The sequence below is a fragment of the Haliaeetus albicilla genome, chromosome 26 (assembly GCF_947461875.1).
Source record: "Haliaeetus albicilla chromosome 26, bHalAlb1.1, whole genome shotgun sequence".
Lineage (NCBI taxonomy): Eukaryota > Metazoa > Chordata > Aves > Accipitriformes > Accipitridae > Haliaeetus > Haliaeetus albicilla.
The window spans coordinates 4703010-4720935 of record NC_091508.1 but is presented as its reverse complement, the minus strand read 5'-3'; the positions used below and the strand labels follow the sequence as shown (position 1 = coordinate 4720935).

At 42.9% G+C, this 17926-nt stretch overlaps 1 protein-coding gene and 1 long non-coding RNA gene across 7 annotated transcripts; one reads left to right on the top strand and one right to left on the bottom strand.

The window, feature by feature from the left end:
* Window positions 1–695: 695 nt before the first annotated feature.
* LOC138682102 (uncharacterized) lies at window positions 696–7521 on the bottom strand. Of its 6 annotated transcripts, none has more exons than XR_011322318.1 (4): window positions 7432–7521; window positions 5865–6026; window positions 1490–4240; window positions 696–1356 (listed from the first exon to the last, which is right to left on the bottom strand). It is a non-coding gene; the product is annotated as an uncharacterized lncRNA (long non-coding RNA). The 6 variants fall into 6 exon arrangements; XR_011322319.1 differs by lacking the exon at window positions 7432–7521 and having other exon boundaries at window positions 1490–2706; window positions 3341–4240; window positions 5865–6664; XR_011322317.1 differs by lacking the exon at window positions 7432–7521 and adding an exon at window positions 6107–6664.
* Window positions 6734–16652, top strand: APOBEC2 (apolipoprotein B mRNA editing enzyme catalytic subunit 2). The gene is made up of 3 exons (XM_009923617.2): window positions 6734–7113; window positions 14887–15434; window positions 16031–16652. The coding sequence occupies exons 1-2, from the start codon at window positions 6986–6988 to the stop codon at window positions 15425–15427; spliced, it is 669 nt and encodes a 222-aa protein (XP_009921919.1). The 5' UTR covers window positions 6734–6985; the 3' UTR covers window positions 15428–15434; window positions 16031–16652.
* Window positions 16653–17926: the final 1274 nt, after the last annotated feature.

Sequence of the window (17926 nt, the reverse complement as noted above, 5' to 3'; positions counted from 1 at the left end):
CTCAGCATGACTGAAAGCTGGGGCCAAGAGAAACAAATACCAGCAGCTGAGAGCAGCTGAAATTTGTAGTACCTTTTTAAAATTTGGCCATATATCTTGTTCTGTCATTTTGATCCCCTCCATTATTTTTCCCTTCTAGCTACAGGACACCTTTATACAAGACTGCTGCTGCAAGCATATTGCTGTAATCTCCCGAGTAAAAGCTGCATAAGAGCAGGCCATTGAATAGACGTGGCTGTAAGCAGGAGTAGGACTATAAAGCATGAGCACTGCAAGCAGCACTAGAAAGATCATAAGCTACTTTAAAAGAAAAAAAAAAAGAAAAAAAAAGTGCTATATATTTCAGGGCTTTATATAACTCTGTTACTACTGAGCTTATTTACAGTGATGCCTCGTCTGTGTCTTCCAGAAAGCCACATGCCAAAGGACAGGAAGACATAAATTATTTCGTCCTAAAAAGAAGCTAATATCTGGGCTGGAGATTCAATTCAGTGGAGTTAAGAATGATTTAGGGCGCCTGAACATCATTATGCCTGTCCTTTCCTAGTTAGCATGGCAAAGCCACGAGGAGTAGAGATAAGTAGAGCCACCTAGTGCAGGCAGGAGGGATAAAGCAAGTCTTTACAGTGATCTCTGCTTTTGAAAAGGGGAAGAGTGTTATTTAAATCACATTCAAGTTGATAAGTGACTCTAGATCTGGTTCAAACCTGCAACGTTTTAATAACATTTCCAAATTCAATATATGGATGTATACTTGATCAGCTTTCATAAATTAGTTTGCTCTCTCCCCTTCTTCCCATTTTTTTTTATGCAGGTAAAGGAAAATCTGTAATTAAGAGTAACAGATATTTTTGATCTTTTCGTGTTTGCCCTCCCCATTTCCCCAACTGGTGTGACTAGCTGACTTGATCTCATCTTCATTTCAGTTCCTCTTTCTTCGAGTCCACCTATAAGTGCACCAATAGCTTCTCTTCGCTACTTGCATTTTCTTGCAGGCAGCAAAAATAGCAAATGTTCCTACATGTAACATACATAATAGCTTGAAATCAATTGACAAAGTTAAATTCAGCAAAGCACCCTCTTATATTAATATTTAAAGCATCATTTAGTATATTTGCTATTTAAACAGATACACTAAAACCCCTTGCATAAAAATAACTTTAATGACATTTCAAAGTCAGTCATCTAGAAAATTTCTTATTTATACTGTGCAGTGCAGACCAAAATCAGCCTCTGCCTTTGTGGATCCAGAGGGGCCCTGGTTTCCCATTAGCGCTGCCTGACGGGGCTTGTTCTCCTGGTCACACGACGGCTGGAAGAAGCGCGTGGCCACGCAGCCCTTGTCTGGATCCATCCCTGTGTTACAAACACACCAAAGGGAAGAGGAGAAAACCAAAACAAAGAGGTGCTGGAAATCCACAGCACAACGAGGAACCTGGCTTGCTAAAATCAGTGAAATTTTGCCTCCGAGCGAGAAAGGGGATTTCACCTGAGGTCTGCTATGCGTGAGCTGAGGGCTCTCCTCCCTGCCACACGCCGTCTTCCTGAAGGGCCTTTTCCCAGGGGATCCAGAAGGAGCACTGGGAAGTTTTGCTCATGCCAGCATCGACCAGGCGGCAGGCAGGCTGGATCACCTTAGCAGGCACGCAAGGTGCTTGTCCAGCCCCACCTAAATTAGCTGATGGAATAGATACCACGTCCCACCCAGTGTCAGGAACATTCATAACCCACGGCGGGACACGTTGCAGCCTTCATGATTCAAGCAGTGACTCAGACAAAGGCCGTGCATTTGTGACAGCTTTCATGGGGTCGTGGCATTTAGAGAGAAGAGCCACCTCTCAGATCATCATGTCTAATGATGATCCCTCTCTTCAGCTTCAGCCAGTCTTCCCAGAAAGATGTATTTGATATTAAACTGATCGTTACTCAGTCCAAAGGGCACATCCCCTGGCTGCTGGATACACAATATTTGTGCATAAACAAAATCTTTCCGCCTTTCAGTCCAGCCTCTTTTCCTAAGCCTTGTCTCATTCAATAATTTACCAGCTGTTCCAGAAAACACTCAGGCTTCAGTAGTAAGGAACTTTAATTGATTTGCTGATGTCTGGAACTATGTTAAAATACAGAGTCAAATGCTAGAGAGGATTTGCTGCTGCGTGCATGTAAACTTCAGAGAGCCGACTGCAGTTCAGCAGCTCTCCCCACCACCCCTTCGTTAGCACTGGGTGGTGCAGAAAACAAATTCCTCTGGCTTTAAGCACCTGCAGCACGGCTAGGGCTGACCTTCCCCTGCAACTGCTCCCAGTAAAACTGCAGCAGAAACCCAGCAGGAAGGAGGCTGTGCTGCTTGGAGCCATCGTTAACTTCCAGTCGGGCTTTGAATTCATCAGCCAGCCAGCAGCGCCCGCCAACAAAACAGACTCCTTCCCAGCTCTACAGCAGCGTGGTGATGGTGTGCGAGGGTTGGGGATCGCGGGCCAGGGAGGGAGATGCTTTAGCTGTGAAGATAAGGCAGGCAAGGAGGCGAGAGCATCGTTTCTCTCTGCCGGCACCTCAGCTCACTTCAGCTCTGGTTTAGTGCCTTTCACGGGGAGCTGCCACCCTGCGCAGAGGGACGCGGGCACTGTCCAGGTCAAAGCCATGGGATGCTGCGGGGTCCGACGCCGGTGTTTCCTGCCCCTTCTTTTAAATCTTAGCACTGCGGTCCTGCAGCAGGAGGAGAGGGACTGGTGAGAGCCTACAGGGGCCGAGGGAAGGAAATCTGCCTCTGCACATCACTGTCAGAGTGTTTATTTATTTATCACGTAACGGTAGTTACAGCTGGAAAAAGCAGGAGGGGGACTGCTGCCAGACAATGTATCTAGGGAGCTGTTTTGTTGGTGCCACCAGCTGTCCCCTTGGAATAGAGAGCACGTCTGAGCCATGACTCACACAGCCAGTGTCTTATTTCACTCTCGCATCTCTCCAAAAATGTTCCTCCAGCCCGAGAATGCAATAAAAGCCTCCTTTTCCTGGCAAAGGCTTTCGCAGCCAGGTCTCTTCTACTGCCCCTTTGTGCTCAGGAAAGGAAAACAGCCATTTTAACTTCAGGAAAGTAACTCCTGCTGCAATTAGGGGAACAGCAGATTCTGAACAGGGGAACTGGCAGACAGGTCAAGGGAATACAGTACCCTCTGTGTAAGATACCTGTTCAAGATAGGGGAAAAAAGTCATCAGATTGTTCAGAGATGCCTCTAAAGTCAGTGGAGAAACTATTCTGGACTTGGATGGATGCAGGATCAGACCTTAATATCCAATACTCCAGCAAAGCCAGAAAGCTTCTGCCAGAACAGGTTGTCACCTTAGCCTCACCTGGCTAGCAGTCGCCTTTGCTGGCAGCGTTCCCACGCAGACAGCTCTTCGAATCTTACTGCAAGTCGATGTCCCTGAGGTCTGCTCCTCCCCATTACTTCATCTAGCTCTGCTCAGGTATTCTGGCCTGGATGGCCCGACACAGTGAAGCCAGACCTTTTAAAACAGAGGGAGACAGACTGCCAGATGTTGCGGGACAGCACATCTGTCACAGGATGGAGAACAGGCTCGGGCAGGAAACCACAGCTGGGTCTGTGCCGCTGAGATGGAGCTGGCTCAGTGGCCGATCCCGCGGCTGCGGTGCGGGGTTGCGGTCACCCCATCGGAGGTTTCCCCACACGCGAGGTGCAGATGCTGAAGAGGATTACCTGCGAGGGAAGAGTCCGCACCGACCGACTGCAGCCAGCGTGCTGGCTACGGGGAGAGGCCGCGGGGCTCCGCTGGAAACGAGCGTGGTTTAGCCCTTGCTGAGGAGCAAACAGGGGGGATGAGAATTATTCTCGTTCTCCCTGCACGAGACCTGATGTGCGTGCAGATCTCTTGTGCCTCTTCTGTGGCTGAACAGCGATTCCGCTGTGCAGGGCTCTCCCAGTAGAACGAAATTCATAGTCGACTAAATAAACCATTAAATCGGTGGGGAGAGGGGCAGGGTGGAGGGAAACCTCAATAAAAATGCTGCCTGGCAAGTGCATTGATTTTAGTTAACCAAAGTGCCATGGGGAGGTCCTTACGTCACGCTAGCTGCATCCCTGGCACCTCTCAGGACCTGTGCCCCAGCTCCTTCTCTGAACTTGCTGATGGAAAAAAAGTTCCGTCGCTGGCTTCGGTCTTTAGGCCCACGCACACACGCTGCTGTACACAGGCACGCATCTCAGGGGAACTAGGGTCACTTAAAAACAACCGAAAAAAATTGATCAAAGCTTTCATTCCTACGGCTCTAATGCAAAATGTCAGATTGACAGCAGCTTGGTGGTATCCTTTTATATTTTTGGTGCAGGCAGACGCTGCAGCGGGGTCAATCATGACTATTTAGTGCACTGCCCTAGATGGAGCTGCGAAGCAGCTGGGGAAGGGCTGGATGGAGGTAGAGTCTCGGTGCCACATTCCCGAGATTAGATTAGAGCTCAGCCCTGAACCCTGCAGGGTAGTCGGGCCAGTGAAAGCTAAAGGCTGCAGGAAAGATGGGACCCTAGCCATTAAGAGCTTCCAAAAATAAAGAAAAGTGGGTCAGAGGGACTGAAGAGGGGCTGGACTGCTTCTTTAAAGTATAAGGGTAAGAAGGAAACAAGCTGTCACTCATTAAGAGAGGATTCCCATCCCCAAAAGCACTGCCTGAAATGTCAAAGGTGAGAGTAATTGGACAGGGGAGTTGGAATTTGAGCACGGTTACCATGCAAGAGGAAAAACACTACACCTGCCCTCCAGGAAAGTATTTTAAGTTTAAAAATAAATAAAATTCTGCACCATGAAAATGAAAGATGTTCCACAGATAGGATGTCTTGGAACTTGTCAAATCCTTGATTGCGCTGTTGTCACAATACTCTCCATGCCAGCTGTGTCAGTCATCAAATAAACAACTTCTCATCACTAGCAACCAGTGCGAGAGTAAAGGGGGGTGGGGGTGTGCATGGGGGTGCTCTGTCCCCAGAACCACTGCATTTCGGTGATGTTACTAATGGAAAGCTACAAAGGATATTGTAGCACAGAAAGGCAGGCTATTGTTAGCAAGGGGGCTTGAAAGAGTAGCCAGAATAAATTATCTGCCCAATGGCCTAAATTTATTTCACTTTGTGATAGTGCAGACCCCTCTAAAGACTCTAAAGAGCTGACTACAATGGTATCACAAAGACTGAGTTTGGCCTGAAAGCAGGTATTCGCACCTATTTGATTTCTACCGAATACAGTTTATCCTCCTCAAACTAAGAGCAGGTTTTCCACTAAGTACAGACTGAACACTCAATCAAATATAGCTTAATAGTTCATATTTATCCAAATCTTGATGATGGGGGGTTATGAACTAAGTGCAGAACCCAAGATACTGGAGATTTGATTTCCAGTATGCTTTGGCTAAAACATGACTTCTGCACAGCTACACATTTTCCATTTACTTTCACTGTCATGGCACAGCAGGATTAGTCTCTGAGAAAAATCTTACTCAGGTTTTCATTAGGCTTGGTTCACATGGGATTTATACAAACTTTAAATTATTTAAATTTAGAGTGAGAAATTGGAAGAATTTCACATAATCCTGAAGAAAAAAAGAAAAAAGAGACAACCCCCCCAACCCAAACATAAAAACCTCTTTTTAGCACTCACGTGAGAGCTACATTACCCCTGAGTACCCTTCTAAGTTACCACAGCCTCTTCAAGAAATCTACTTGATACAGTGCCGAGCAAACCAAACATCCCAAACTTGTGTCAATAAAATCTTTATGGTCCTTCTTGTTTCTCTTTGTGTGCAAGGCAGATTCCACACCCACACTAGTTCAGGCAAATCCCAGTAAGTACCTTACCAGAATGTCTCCAGTACTCCGTCCTTGGCATACTACCGACACCAGTCCCAGTAATTACTGCTTAACCACGCACACTGCACTTCTCATCACACCTCCAGCACAGGCTCTTAGCTGTCTGATTCTTTGGCTCCAGTGCAATCACTCGTTCAACATCTGCATCCTCTGCAGCAGCAAAGGTGAAAGAAACAAAGAAATACTGCAAGAAAGTCTAACCCCGGCAGTTTTCAACTGCTTACTCTTACCTAGCTATGTTATCTCTCCCAGTATGCTGGGCACTTTTCAAACATTCAGGCAACAGGGAGAAAAAAAAAACAGAATAATGGGCAGATGCTCAGCACATGCACTTGGAATTGCCCTGCACCAGAAATACTGCCCCACTGTGAATTATAAGGCTGACCCTAAAATATATGGGAGAAGGTTTTGGCTTGCATTTATACCAGTACGATGTGACACCTACTTCAACAAGCAAGATTTCACCTTGTTCAGCTCCCGTTTTCAGTGTCCCTGCATGGATGAAGAGGGTGGAAAGAAAAGCAGGTCTTCTGCTCCTCTGAGCACTCCTGCTGTGATGCTCCAGGTGGCCCATGAGGCCAAATCCACCAAGAATGGGAATTTTTCAGCAAACCAAATGGGGTCTGCCCCTTTCCCCTCTTGCCTGAGCCAAACCAGTGGTCCTTCAAGGTCAGCAATATAATAAACTGGCAAAAGAAGGTAGGTGGAAAAGCTTCCAGCTCTGCACCTTGCCAGCTATCTGTCACGCTAATGGATAAATAGATAGTCATGCTTCCAGGATTTTCCATCCATTGCTTAACCCGCCCACAGTGAAGTCGTCACTTAATTTTAAATTAAAAGGGGAGCAAGAGAGATTGTTAAAAAAGGCCTAGAGAAAGCAAGGGAAGGAGGCGACATCTGAGAGCCCTGGGTCACCCTACCCCATCCAGCCTCTATCATTGCTGCTTTGTTCCATATTTAGCTCCTGACAACTGTGCCTAGTGCAGGAACTCCCAGCTCTGTTTTTCCCTCCTCCCTCGGCTGTCTCCTCTCCCTTAGAGAGATTTCTCTCAGAAATTTCTCTTTCTTTTTCTCCGTGGCCATAAGCTAATACCCCTGTACTCAAGAAGATGGCAGAAAAGCAGGAGGAGCCCAGCAACGCCCAGAATGGTGAACCTGACAACGCAGAAGAAGGCGAGGAAAAAAAGAAGAAGAAGTTGAAGCGGGAAGACCTGCCACCGTTTGAAATTGTGACAGGGTAAGAGGTTTAGATATAAATATGAGGGTGCAGGAGAGTGAAGTGGGGATGTTCAAAGGTCTCTGCCTCAGCTCTTATGTTGGGTAATTAAAGATGGCATCTTCAGCCAGTGCACTTCTGAATATTCTTAAATGGTGTAAGTATGGCTTTCATTATTGTGAGATTTTGTTAAACGTTTTGCCGATTTCCACAGAGGATGGATTCACACCAGGCAGGCAGACAAATCTGTTTGTTTTATACAAGCAAGTCTGTTTCTATAGCATTGACTGATTCCCTTACAGTGCAAGTAGTCCGACTAACTGCAATGGGATCACTTACCTGATGATATCAGGATGGAAGGTATTGGCCCTTGATGAGCACTGAATATTGATTTCTTGGTGTGATCAATGGCTCTTGTCTGAAAGTTTCTCTATCTGTGGATTAGGAAAAATACGCCTGCTATGGCTGATTTGCTTTACGGACCCAAGGGACAGATTTTTCAAGAGAACTGAAAGTCCACATTTTTAAGGGCTCCACACCCGCAGCTGGAACCTGACTTTCAAAAAAGCCTAACTCACAGAAAGGCACAAAAACAATAGGCGGTTTTCAAGACAGCAAAGCAGCAAGCAGCTCCTTTTGCTCCAGTGAGCCTGGTCTTTGAAAAAGGCAGATATAACAGAGATCTACTAGGACGCTGAACTCTGTCAGACATAACTGACAGCTGCAACTAGAAAAAACTCTGTAATCTGCTATCTCTAAGCATTTCAAAATGCTCATTGTAGTAGTAGCAAGATGCCCTATGTCATTCTTCCCTCTGGCCTCCCTTAGCAGTCACCAAGGCAGCGTTCCCAGCGCATAAACCAAAACCATGATTTCTTCCAGCTGCTTGAATGTAAAGCTCAGGCCAGACTCTAAAATCCCACTTGGAGTCCTTCTGCCTGTGACATGGTTACTGGTAAGAAAGATTCTACAAATAAAATTTGGCTGGCATTTCTGAGAACGATGCATGAGGCAGGACAGCGCCTATGTCTGATTCCTGCACAGGGACGAAAAAACCATTTTCTTCTTAAAATGTGTCTGCTCTGAAAAACCACTTCTTGGGGTGAGGCTGTTCGCAGCCTTTGGTCTGTCATACATGATCATAGAAATAATACACGTCTGCTAGAGCAGTGACTTTTAAGAAAAGCACACCCCTCTGCTCGGAACAGAGCTAAGACACCAAAAATTATTTATATAAGCCAATGGACCAACGACACATATGGTGACAACTTCTAGACACTTAAGACTTACTAAAATGAATCTCAATGAGGAAGTTAGATTTTTCACCCTTAGAGCACTCAACTTGCAATTAGAAATGCTAAGGAATTGGGCAACAGCTTCAAACTTCCTCGCTAACCCAAACGACCTGGATAGGAATTGGTATGCTAATCATGGATGAAAAATACTTTCTTAGTGTCATCCTGCAATGAATTATTTGTTGCAATGACAAGGGTGTTGCAGAATTTGACAGGACTTTCCACTCCGGAAAGGCGGCAGCGAGAATGCGAGGGATGATGTGTGCTTGCAGAAAGGGGTAACACAGGAGAACTTAACCTGCCGAGGCTCAGCAGTGAGCGCGCTGCCAGAACCACACCGGGGCAGAGGTCCTAGAGTTAAGAGCGGCAGGTGATGCAAGGAAGCCTCAGGTAACATTTTTCTAGGGACAAGTTAAAGTCTGTGCTATGGCATCTACATACGTTAAGCTGGTACCAGCTGATTTTCACATTCTATACCCCGATACCAAGCAAGACAGGAGTTTCAGTTTCTGAAATAAAAGTACTCAGACATTAGGTGAGGGACCACAGAGCTGTCAGTATGTGAGTATTTATACTGTCCTCATCACAATATTATTTGGAAAGTGCTTATAAATATCTGGTGAATTACTGTAGGAATCATGACCAAGTCTCCTCTGATTATTAGTTTATTACTAATATGCTGGCTATTAAAGGAGAGAATGAGGAAGTAAAGCAGAAATCCTAAAGGACCCTGAAAGAGGTACTGAAAAATCCAGCAATTTTTACTTTCATTTTGAGAAGTACGCTGTGAGTTTATACTGTGCCTGGACCTGGTATGATCACTGTTGGGATTTTTCTAATTATTTACAAATTTTCAGCCAATAAAGCCAGTTATGTGAATTATGAGAAAACACATAACTGCAACTGTGAAAGCACTTACATTCAATTACATTGCATTTCAGTTTTAGCCCTTGGATTAGGGGCATCTTATGACACACAGCCAAGTTTTCAAGCTGTTGCTTATAGCTCTAAGGAGTCTGGCTTACAAGAAAAATACTGGGAACCTAATTACTCTGTTTAAGAATATTAACCCTCTTTTTATCAACATTTGGCTCAACACAGTCCTGGATAAATATAAGCCCCATCTGAGTACATTTCATGGCATTTAAGTAGACACATTTATTTACACTTTCCCCAGAGTGTAAATGAGGCTCCTTCTAGCAGTGATAAATCCTTGGTTCCTGTTACAGTTGATCATTACAGGCTTTCTATAATCAATGAGCCCAGCATGGATGTGTTTATTTGTGAATAGTTGTCAAAGAGCAAGCAAAAGGACACTGTTTTATCGGGTCAGATAACCTAAGACCATAGTATAAATAGTCATTGAACAAATATTTAAATTTAAAGAATATGTCCTACTAGTTTACAGCATCTTTTAGCTAATCCCACATTTTCATTCTCTCATTAGAAGTTCTCGATCTCTCCTCCTACCCAGCATGCAATAGTGCTGTGGTCATGCTGGGCAGCTGCTGTATTCCTCCAGCCTACCTTATTTCAGCAAACTTAAAAGCACATTATCTCTTCAGTCCAGTACCATTCTTATAGATTGAGGTTTCTGTCTCAAAGTTTCACTCTTTTTCATCTCAATACGATCTACCAGATGACAAAACACTTTGCTGCCCAGGGCAAGCACTTCAATAAATTAGGTTTGAGGCATTTAGAAAATCACTAAAGATGACCATTTGATGATGATCTTCAGAGAAGTAGGAGAATGAAGATTTCAACTTTTACCTTCCCAATACACCGCAAGTGAGCTATGTGACCACCTGCATCCTATTGTTGGAGCAGGTGACATTTCAGTGCCCGTAAACAATTTTTCAGAGAACATAAAACTTACCTCCAAGTCCTACACTGACTATGATGCCTTTATTGGAGGGGGAAATGGCAAGAAAACTTCACTAATTGCACGAAAAAAAACCCAAAAACAGAAAAGCAGTTAGCCTAGTCACTGAAATATCTGATATTTGTATATTTTAAGAGATTGTAAAGTGACATGCAAGATGACACAATCTCTATGTTTAGCATTTATAGCAATATAGCTTCCAGTATAAGAAAGTATATTGGAACTCACATCTCCTAGGCATATTTTGTTAGCATTATCTTTCCTTAATGTTGGAACAAAAAAAAGAAAAGGGTAAAATAGAGACATTAACATTTGTACACCACCTGTCATTCAAACACGGGAAAACAGGCTTGCCAAGAATTAGTCATTTACTCAGAAACAGTCTATTCAAAGCTAGACTTGAGTTTCCAAAGAAGTTGTCTTAGTTTGTTGTAGTGGTTGACACAGCAATTTCAGAGATGTATTTTGATGCTCAATTGTTTGCAAAGAGTTTTAATCTACCCAGATAAACAATACAATTACGATACTTCACTTTGCAATAAGTTATGAGGGTCATCTGCCAAGCATGCTGTAACTCAAAGGTGAGAGGCAGCATACGGCATTTAAGTACTTATGCAGTCTTACAGGACATAGGTTTGGTTTTGCTCATTCTTCCACTGCCAAATCGCTTGCTGCGAGGCTTTCCAACAACTCACAGGACCAGAGACACCTCGTCCAAATCCCCACTGCTGGGAAGAGTCACATAGCAAGGACTCAGCTAAGCCCTGTCAGGACAGAAGTTTACAATTCACACTTGGGCTGACATGTCCTCCCCGCTCTGGTTTACACGGGATTAAGCAGATTCTTGCTAACGAGCACACACAGCTCATTGGTTGCCTACGTATCCACGATCAGCAAATTTTCCAAGCTCTCAGCCAGCTACTTACAGGCTTGGAAAATGCCCTTAGCTTTGTTTATATTCTTTATCGGAAACTTATTAATTAAGCTGATGCATATTCCATGTTGCTAGAAGGGCAGATTTAGGTGAACATCCCAGATAATCTTAGACAGACGCCAAGATGATAAGCAATAAAATCTGTCTAGAAGGCCTGACTAAATACACATCTGAGTCAATACATCCTGGAACAGATCGCTGCTGTTTAAACAGTTTATCAAAACACACAGATTCAATCTCATCACTGATGTAACCGCTTTGCAGTCAAGAGAGTTAAATCAGGAATGAACTTCCATGTGACTCTGATGTGCTACATTTAAAGACATGATGTTATTTTAAAACAACTTGCTGTAGCCTTACAAACTTAGCTCTGAAACAAGGCAATGGGTGGCTTATGTCAGACCCAACATAGCTGGACTTCAAAGACATCATTAATTAAGGAATCGTTAAATCATTAAACAAAGAACCACTCATTATCTAGGATATAAAGCAGGAAAAGCGCTATTCTCGGAAGCACGCAAATTTCTTTTTGTCTCAAAGAACATGAGAAAGGAGTTCAGGGAATAAGAGGCACTGTGCTAAATTAGAGTCTGATAATGCCCTTTAACAAAATCAGTGGAAGTCTTGCAGTTCATCTTAAAGCAAATGAGTCTCGCTCTAACAGGTAACTTTAAGTCATCTAACGTAAGTGAACAGAGGTCAAACTGGTAAGAAGGAAGTTAAAGTAGTCTTTCTGGGTAGTTTAGAAATTGTGGAAGCCAGTGCAGGTTTCTCTTTTCTAGGCTTGTGCAAACTCTCAATGCAAACCAGAGAACCATAGACTAAATCATACCCCAACAGCATGATTTATTTGCTCATTAATCAAAATAAAAGTCTGTATCCACACTACTGCTTCTCATCCCTCATTAATACGCTGCCAGCTAAAACATTAATAGCATGAAAGGCTCCCAAACAGGCTTTTCTATTGTTTGTCCCATCTTGTGCAGATCTCATCTAAGCAGAATTGAACAATGTCAGGGTTTAATTATACCATTTAAGAAGCAGCTGAAAACCTGCTTCTGGTAACATTTCTAAAGCCAAACCTGTACTCTAAACTTCCACTGTCACGAATCAATGATACGTGAAAAGAATTACAGTGGTCCTTGACTGACAGCAACAGTAGATATTCCCAGTGTAGATGCAGTTCTATGAACAGAATTGTTTCGACTCTTGTTGCATTTGGAAGACTAATGATCTTCTTCTCCGAGTACAAAGTACAACTGTGCCAACCTAACCGCATCAACTCTCACACCATTTGGCTGGTATAGTACACTGATATTCCAAGGGAAGTTGTTCATCTGTAAAATCATGCGTTGGGAAATCCAAAACAGAAGTGGGAACTGTAACTCCAGGCCTTTTACTGTGAATCTGTGTATGGACCCTGGATACTACTGTAGTATCATAAAAAATTAAATGGAGAGGGTGTTCTTTTATGTTTTAACTTTCTCAAAAGCCAAAAACGCCACAGGACTTTGGCAGCAAGAAGATCCCTGGCTGCGTTAAGACAAGTATGGAATATACACATACTGAAGAGAAATTTCTGAAACTTTGTAAGTGGAATTAAACATTTATGGAAAATTGTATTTAAACTTTTAAAATAACACAGCTAAAGCAGCTTGACAATAGCTATAATTTACTCTGAGTTACGTATTTAGACAGCACACTATTTCCAATTCATTTCTAAGCAAAAAGCCATTTGCTTACGGTACATCATGTAGTATTTGCAGCCAGGTATTACATGCAGAACTCCTAAGTGCCTATTCCCTGGTCTTTCTGCTCAGACATTTCCATTCCAATCCCTCTGATTTGCACAGAATATCACGCTATTTGGGGCTTTTCATGCTGTCCTAGCAAAGCCTTATCCTTTGCACTTTATAGGAGGACATCCACTGATTTTAAAAGGCATCAGATCCAGGTTTTCATGAACAGTCCTTCCTCCTGACCTGCAACCATCCCGCATTTTCACTGTGTCCCATGCCAGCATTCCCCACTAGCAAATTGACAGTACATTCACTCGTTGTTCCCACATTACTAAGTGAGCATAACATACTGAGTTTGATTATTTTCACTCTTTTCCATACGATTCTCTTCCGCTGTCTCTGGAGACATCTTGCGAGGTGTTGCATCACAAATTGTTCTTTCCTCTCAGCAGAACAACGCTTTGCCACTTACTCCTGCAGCCTTGTTGCTCTCTCCAATTAAAATTTCCAAGAGTCTGAGAATCTCTCCTGACCTTTGCTCAGTGTACCCCCTGGAGAGGCCTGACATTATAATCTGACTATAGATGAGACAGGGATGAATAAAACACTTACTGTTTTACAAAGATTCATTATTGCCTCACTGGGAATATCAAGGTTACAGGTCTACCTAAAGCTCAGATGAGAGGAATGCAACATGCCAGAAGATTACTGGTGTGTAATAAATGAAATGTTGTGTTACTACTTTATTTCACCTTGGCTTTGGCTACTCCGTGCAGTCTTCACTCCCATCCTTTGTAGCATTTAGCAGGTCACAAGGCATGTTGTGAGAAGTGTCTTTTTCATCTTTCCACCTAACATCCTTCAAGAACCAGTTCTTGTACTGATGTACTCCATAGTTAGATGCTACAGGGGGCAATCAGGAAAGCCTGATACTCCATAAGAAAGCAACAGGTACTATGAGATGATGCAGCTTTCCTTTTTCACCTCTTCAGTCAGCAACGCTTAAAAGCTATACACAGTATTTTAAGGGACTAATTTTAACTTCCCTAAATAACAGCAGACTACCTTGTTTGGGTGAAAGAGGACTGCAAACACATTACTCACTGCAATGATTCACTTTGGATTATGCTTATCTAGAAACCCAGAATGGCAGAGGTGCACAACAAATTAAAGTATGTGAAGTTTATCAGTAGTATCCATGACACAGCTATCAAACTTCAGTAGGAAATACACTTTTTCATAGTGAAGTTAGATTTGATCTCAGATATTTTATTAAAACAAAGTCACAACATATTCCTACTGAATATCAGTATTCAACTGATACTGGAAGAGTAAAACTAGAACACGTAAAAACTCCAACTAGTCGGTCACGCTTGCCTCTACTCAGAGGAAATCCGGACTGCAAAAGCACTGGGGGTAAAACATTAATTAGCAATGCCAACGTCCTAACAATTTAGGACAACAGATCCCACAGATTAACATTGCAATACCACTCCCAAAAAAACTATGTTAATGGCCTAGAAAACAGAAGAACAGTTCAGTCTACAGGTGCATTAAGACTGGGAAAATGCCAATTGCCGTCTCTCCTTACCAAAAGTGAATATCATAGTCTCAAGAAATACATTTCAGAAGCAAGTTCCTCTTCAAATACCTCAATGCAGATACCAGAAATTCCCAGTATAAGTTTGTTAAAATGAATTGAAAAAAGACTAGGTAGTAAGAATGGGCCTCGAAGCCTCACCACACAGCAATACTAGCTGAATATCTTACAGTTTTGGATGTATTGTTATCCTCCTATTAAAAGGCATCTCCTTTTAATACATGAAAAAATACAGCTATCATAGATGCAGCAACTTGTCCAAGATCACACACAAGAACTAAACCAATGCTATAACCCCTTATTATCTGCCTCTAAGACGCTTCTTTCCTCTCCACTCTCTATAGGGAACGCCTCCCAGCCATGTTTTTCAAATTCCAGTTCAGGAATGTGGAATACAGCTCAGGCAGGAACAAAACCTTCCTGTGTTATGTTATTGAGACCCAAGGCAAAGAGTCAGTGACTTCTCGGGGTTACCTGGAAGACGAGCATGCGGCCGCCCATGCAGAAATGGCTTTCTTCAACACAATTTTACCGAAGTGTGAATCAAACCTCCGCTACAACGTCACCTGGTACGTCTCTTCCAGTCCCTGTGTGACCTGCGCCGATCGGATAACCGAGATGCTAAAGAAGAACAAGAACCTGCGTCTGACAATCATGGTAGGGCGCCTCTTCATGTGGGAAGAGCCAGAAATGCAGGCTGCCCTGAAAAAAATGAAGTCAGCTGGCTGCAAGCTGAGGATTATGAAGCCTCAAGACTTTGAGTATGTCTGGCAGAACTTTGTGGAACAGGAGGAAGGAGAGGAAGCAAAGGCTTTCGTGCCATGGGAGGACATTCAAGAGAACTTCCAGTATTATGAGGAAAAGTTGGCTGAGATTTTGCACTGAAGCTCACGTGAGTGAGGATTTCCACTTGGTCACCTATCTATTCATATTAGTATTACAGACTCCTCTTTTTTTCTTCCAGTTGTTAAAGGCATAACCCAGAGCCAATTTCAGTCACTGTTACTCTCACACATACCTGGCTGGGTTTGCCTGTACCCGAATATTGAAAATAATCCTAAGCAGCACCTTCCCCCTTCAAAGGTGGTAACACGACAGCAGGCTCCTCCACAGCAGACACTTAAGGGAGTTAGAACTGGTTTGTTGTTTTTTTTTTTTTTCTCCTCAGAGTAAACACCTCCAGGAATCAAGAATAAAAAGGTACTAGGGTCAGTAGGTGCAACAAGAATACCTCATTGTTGCCCACATGCATGATATTCAAGACACATGGCAACAGTGAGAGGAATGTACAGAAAAGGGGATTTCCCCCATCCCTCAAAGCCTAGCCCTCTAGAAAAAAAAACAACCACTAGAGGAAATTAGACTTATCATTGCAGAATTCCCCCCCCCGCCCCTTTTTTTAAGGGGTACTCAAGAGTCACCTATTTAAGCCATAAAAACATGAAGGCATTTAAAGGTTCTAACATGTCTCTCTTTTTCCTTCCCCAGGACCAATTCAGAAAGGATCCATGAAGAGAGATGCAACAGACTCGGACATCTGGCACACTCCCGCTTTCCAAAGCTTTGATTCCAGCAGGATGGAGTACCAACTCCTGGAAGACTAGACTGATGGACTACAAACACAACACAGATCTTTGGTGTTTGGGATTTCTTTGTTTTATTTTGTTCCTTCCTCCCCACCCCAAACAAACCCATGCTGCCTCTGCTGATAGGAAGAAGAGAAGGCAACAACATACTGTGTGATTGAAAGCCGTGGATGAGATGGATTGCAGTGGACCTACAGGAAAGACTGTAGGCTTCGCATACTGAGACTACTTTACGAGAAAAGACCTTAGAACAAAGCTGCCAATTAGACAAATGCATTTAGAAAGTACATACATCATAAATGTTAAAAAGACAGGGATTTAAGATGAAAAAAAAGCTTTTCTTCCTCTGTTGTCCTCAATAATCAGAGCTGTGATTTAAATCAGGGCTAACTGGTTTATTCTAAATTATGATGGAAGCCTAAGTACTCGATTTCAAATACTTTCTCCCCTTATTCAATGATGTTTGTGATATAAAACTGGGAAAAGCAAAGTGAAATAAAAATGGAAGTCACTGCAAAAGCCTACAGCACTGTTTATTCCTTCTTCTCTATTTGCAAGAGGTCCTAAATTTAATCTGACAAGTGAGACATCCTGGGACAGCCACGTATGAAATATTTCGTAGCTGAAGTGCAGCATGATAAGAAGGGAAAATTACTATATGCCAAAAAAAATTCAAGAGTACATACAAGTGTGGAAGACAGAGAGAGAAAGAATATGGGTGTATCACTTTCCATATAAAAAAAGACACAAACCAAGCAAGGGTCACAGGGATGCTCGTTAGCCAAGAAACTGAGTCAGGGCTGGTTCTTCCAAGTTCATGTTGGTTTCTCCTGCACTGGAGACACAGCTGGACATGCACACATAAAAGTGCTGACTGCACCCATCTCTCACCTCAGTCAACCGCACTAAATTCTGGCATAAATTTTCAAGGCAGAAAAAAACAAGCGGCAATGAGAACACCTTTGCTGAGCGCCACTGTGGATTTCATCTCTTTGCCACTCGATTTAAAAAACAAACATAAATAAGTGTAAGGACTAAATTAATGAGCAGTCTTGATGCCCACTCTGGATCAGCTCAATACTCCAAGTTCCTATTTGTCTTACTGAGTTTATTTTTTTTCCAGTTGTGTATTTAGCCACAGCAATTAGCCACCAGAAACAAGTTTACAAAGGATGGTCAACAAACAGGGAGAGTAATAATATGAAGCTCTTAAAGACACAAACAGGATTTGCAGATCTGCATCAGCAAAGAAACCATACAATACAGATTAATCCACGATGCTAAGAACAGAAAACACTCCATGCGTTCAATTCATAGTGAAAACCAATTAGGAACCCTATGTTATGGTACAAACTTCTCAACTGTTATGTCCCATCTTTTAGATTTATTCAACGTATCTGGCATTTTTCTGGGCATTCAATATGAGAGAAGTCAAAAAGATTTGTTATTATGGGAGGGTGGGAAAAACCAAACATAAAGGAAATGCAGAATATATCATAGTTCAGTATTGGAACCAAACTTTCAAAAACCAAGTGTTTACCAATGATCTGATGAACTAAGTGTGTTACTGATTTGCTTTTGCTATTGGTGACATCAAACACCAACCTACATATAAGAGCTAAACTACAAATGCAGTAAAAAAAGAAATATGAAAAACAAACCTTAAACTCCATGCTATGACTTTTGATGGCACATCAGTCATTCACACGTGTGGATTCTCAGAAAACTGAGTTCTGCAGGCTATGCGGCATAAAATGCACACAAGGTGTCTTTACACATCTCCACCATTCCCCTTCAA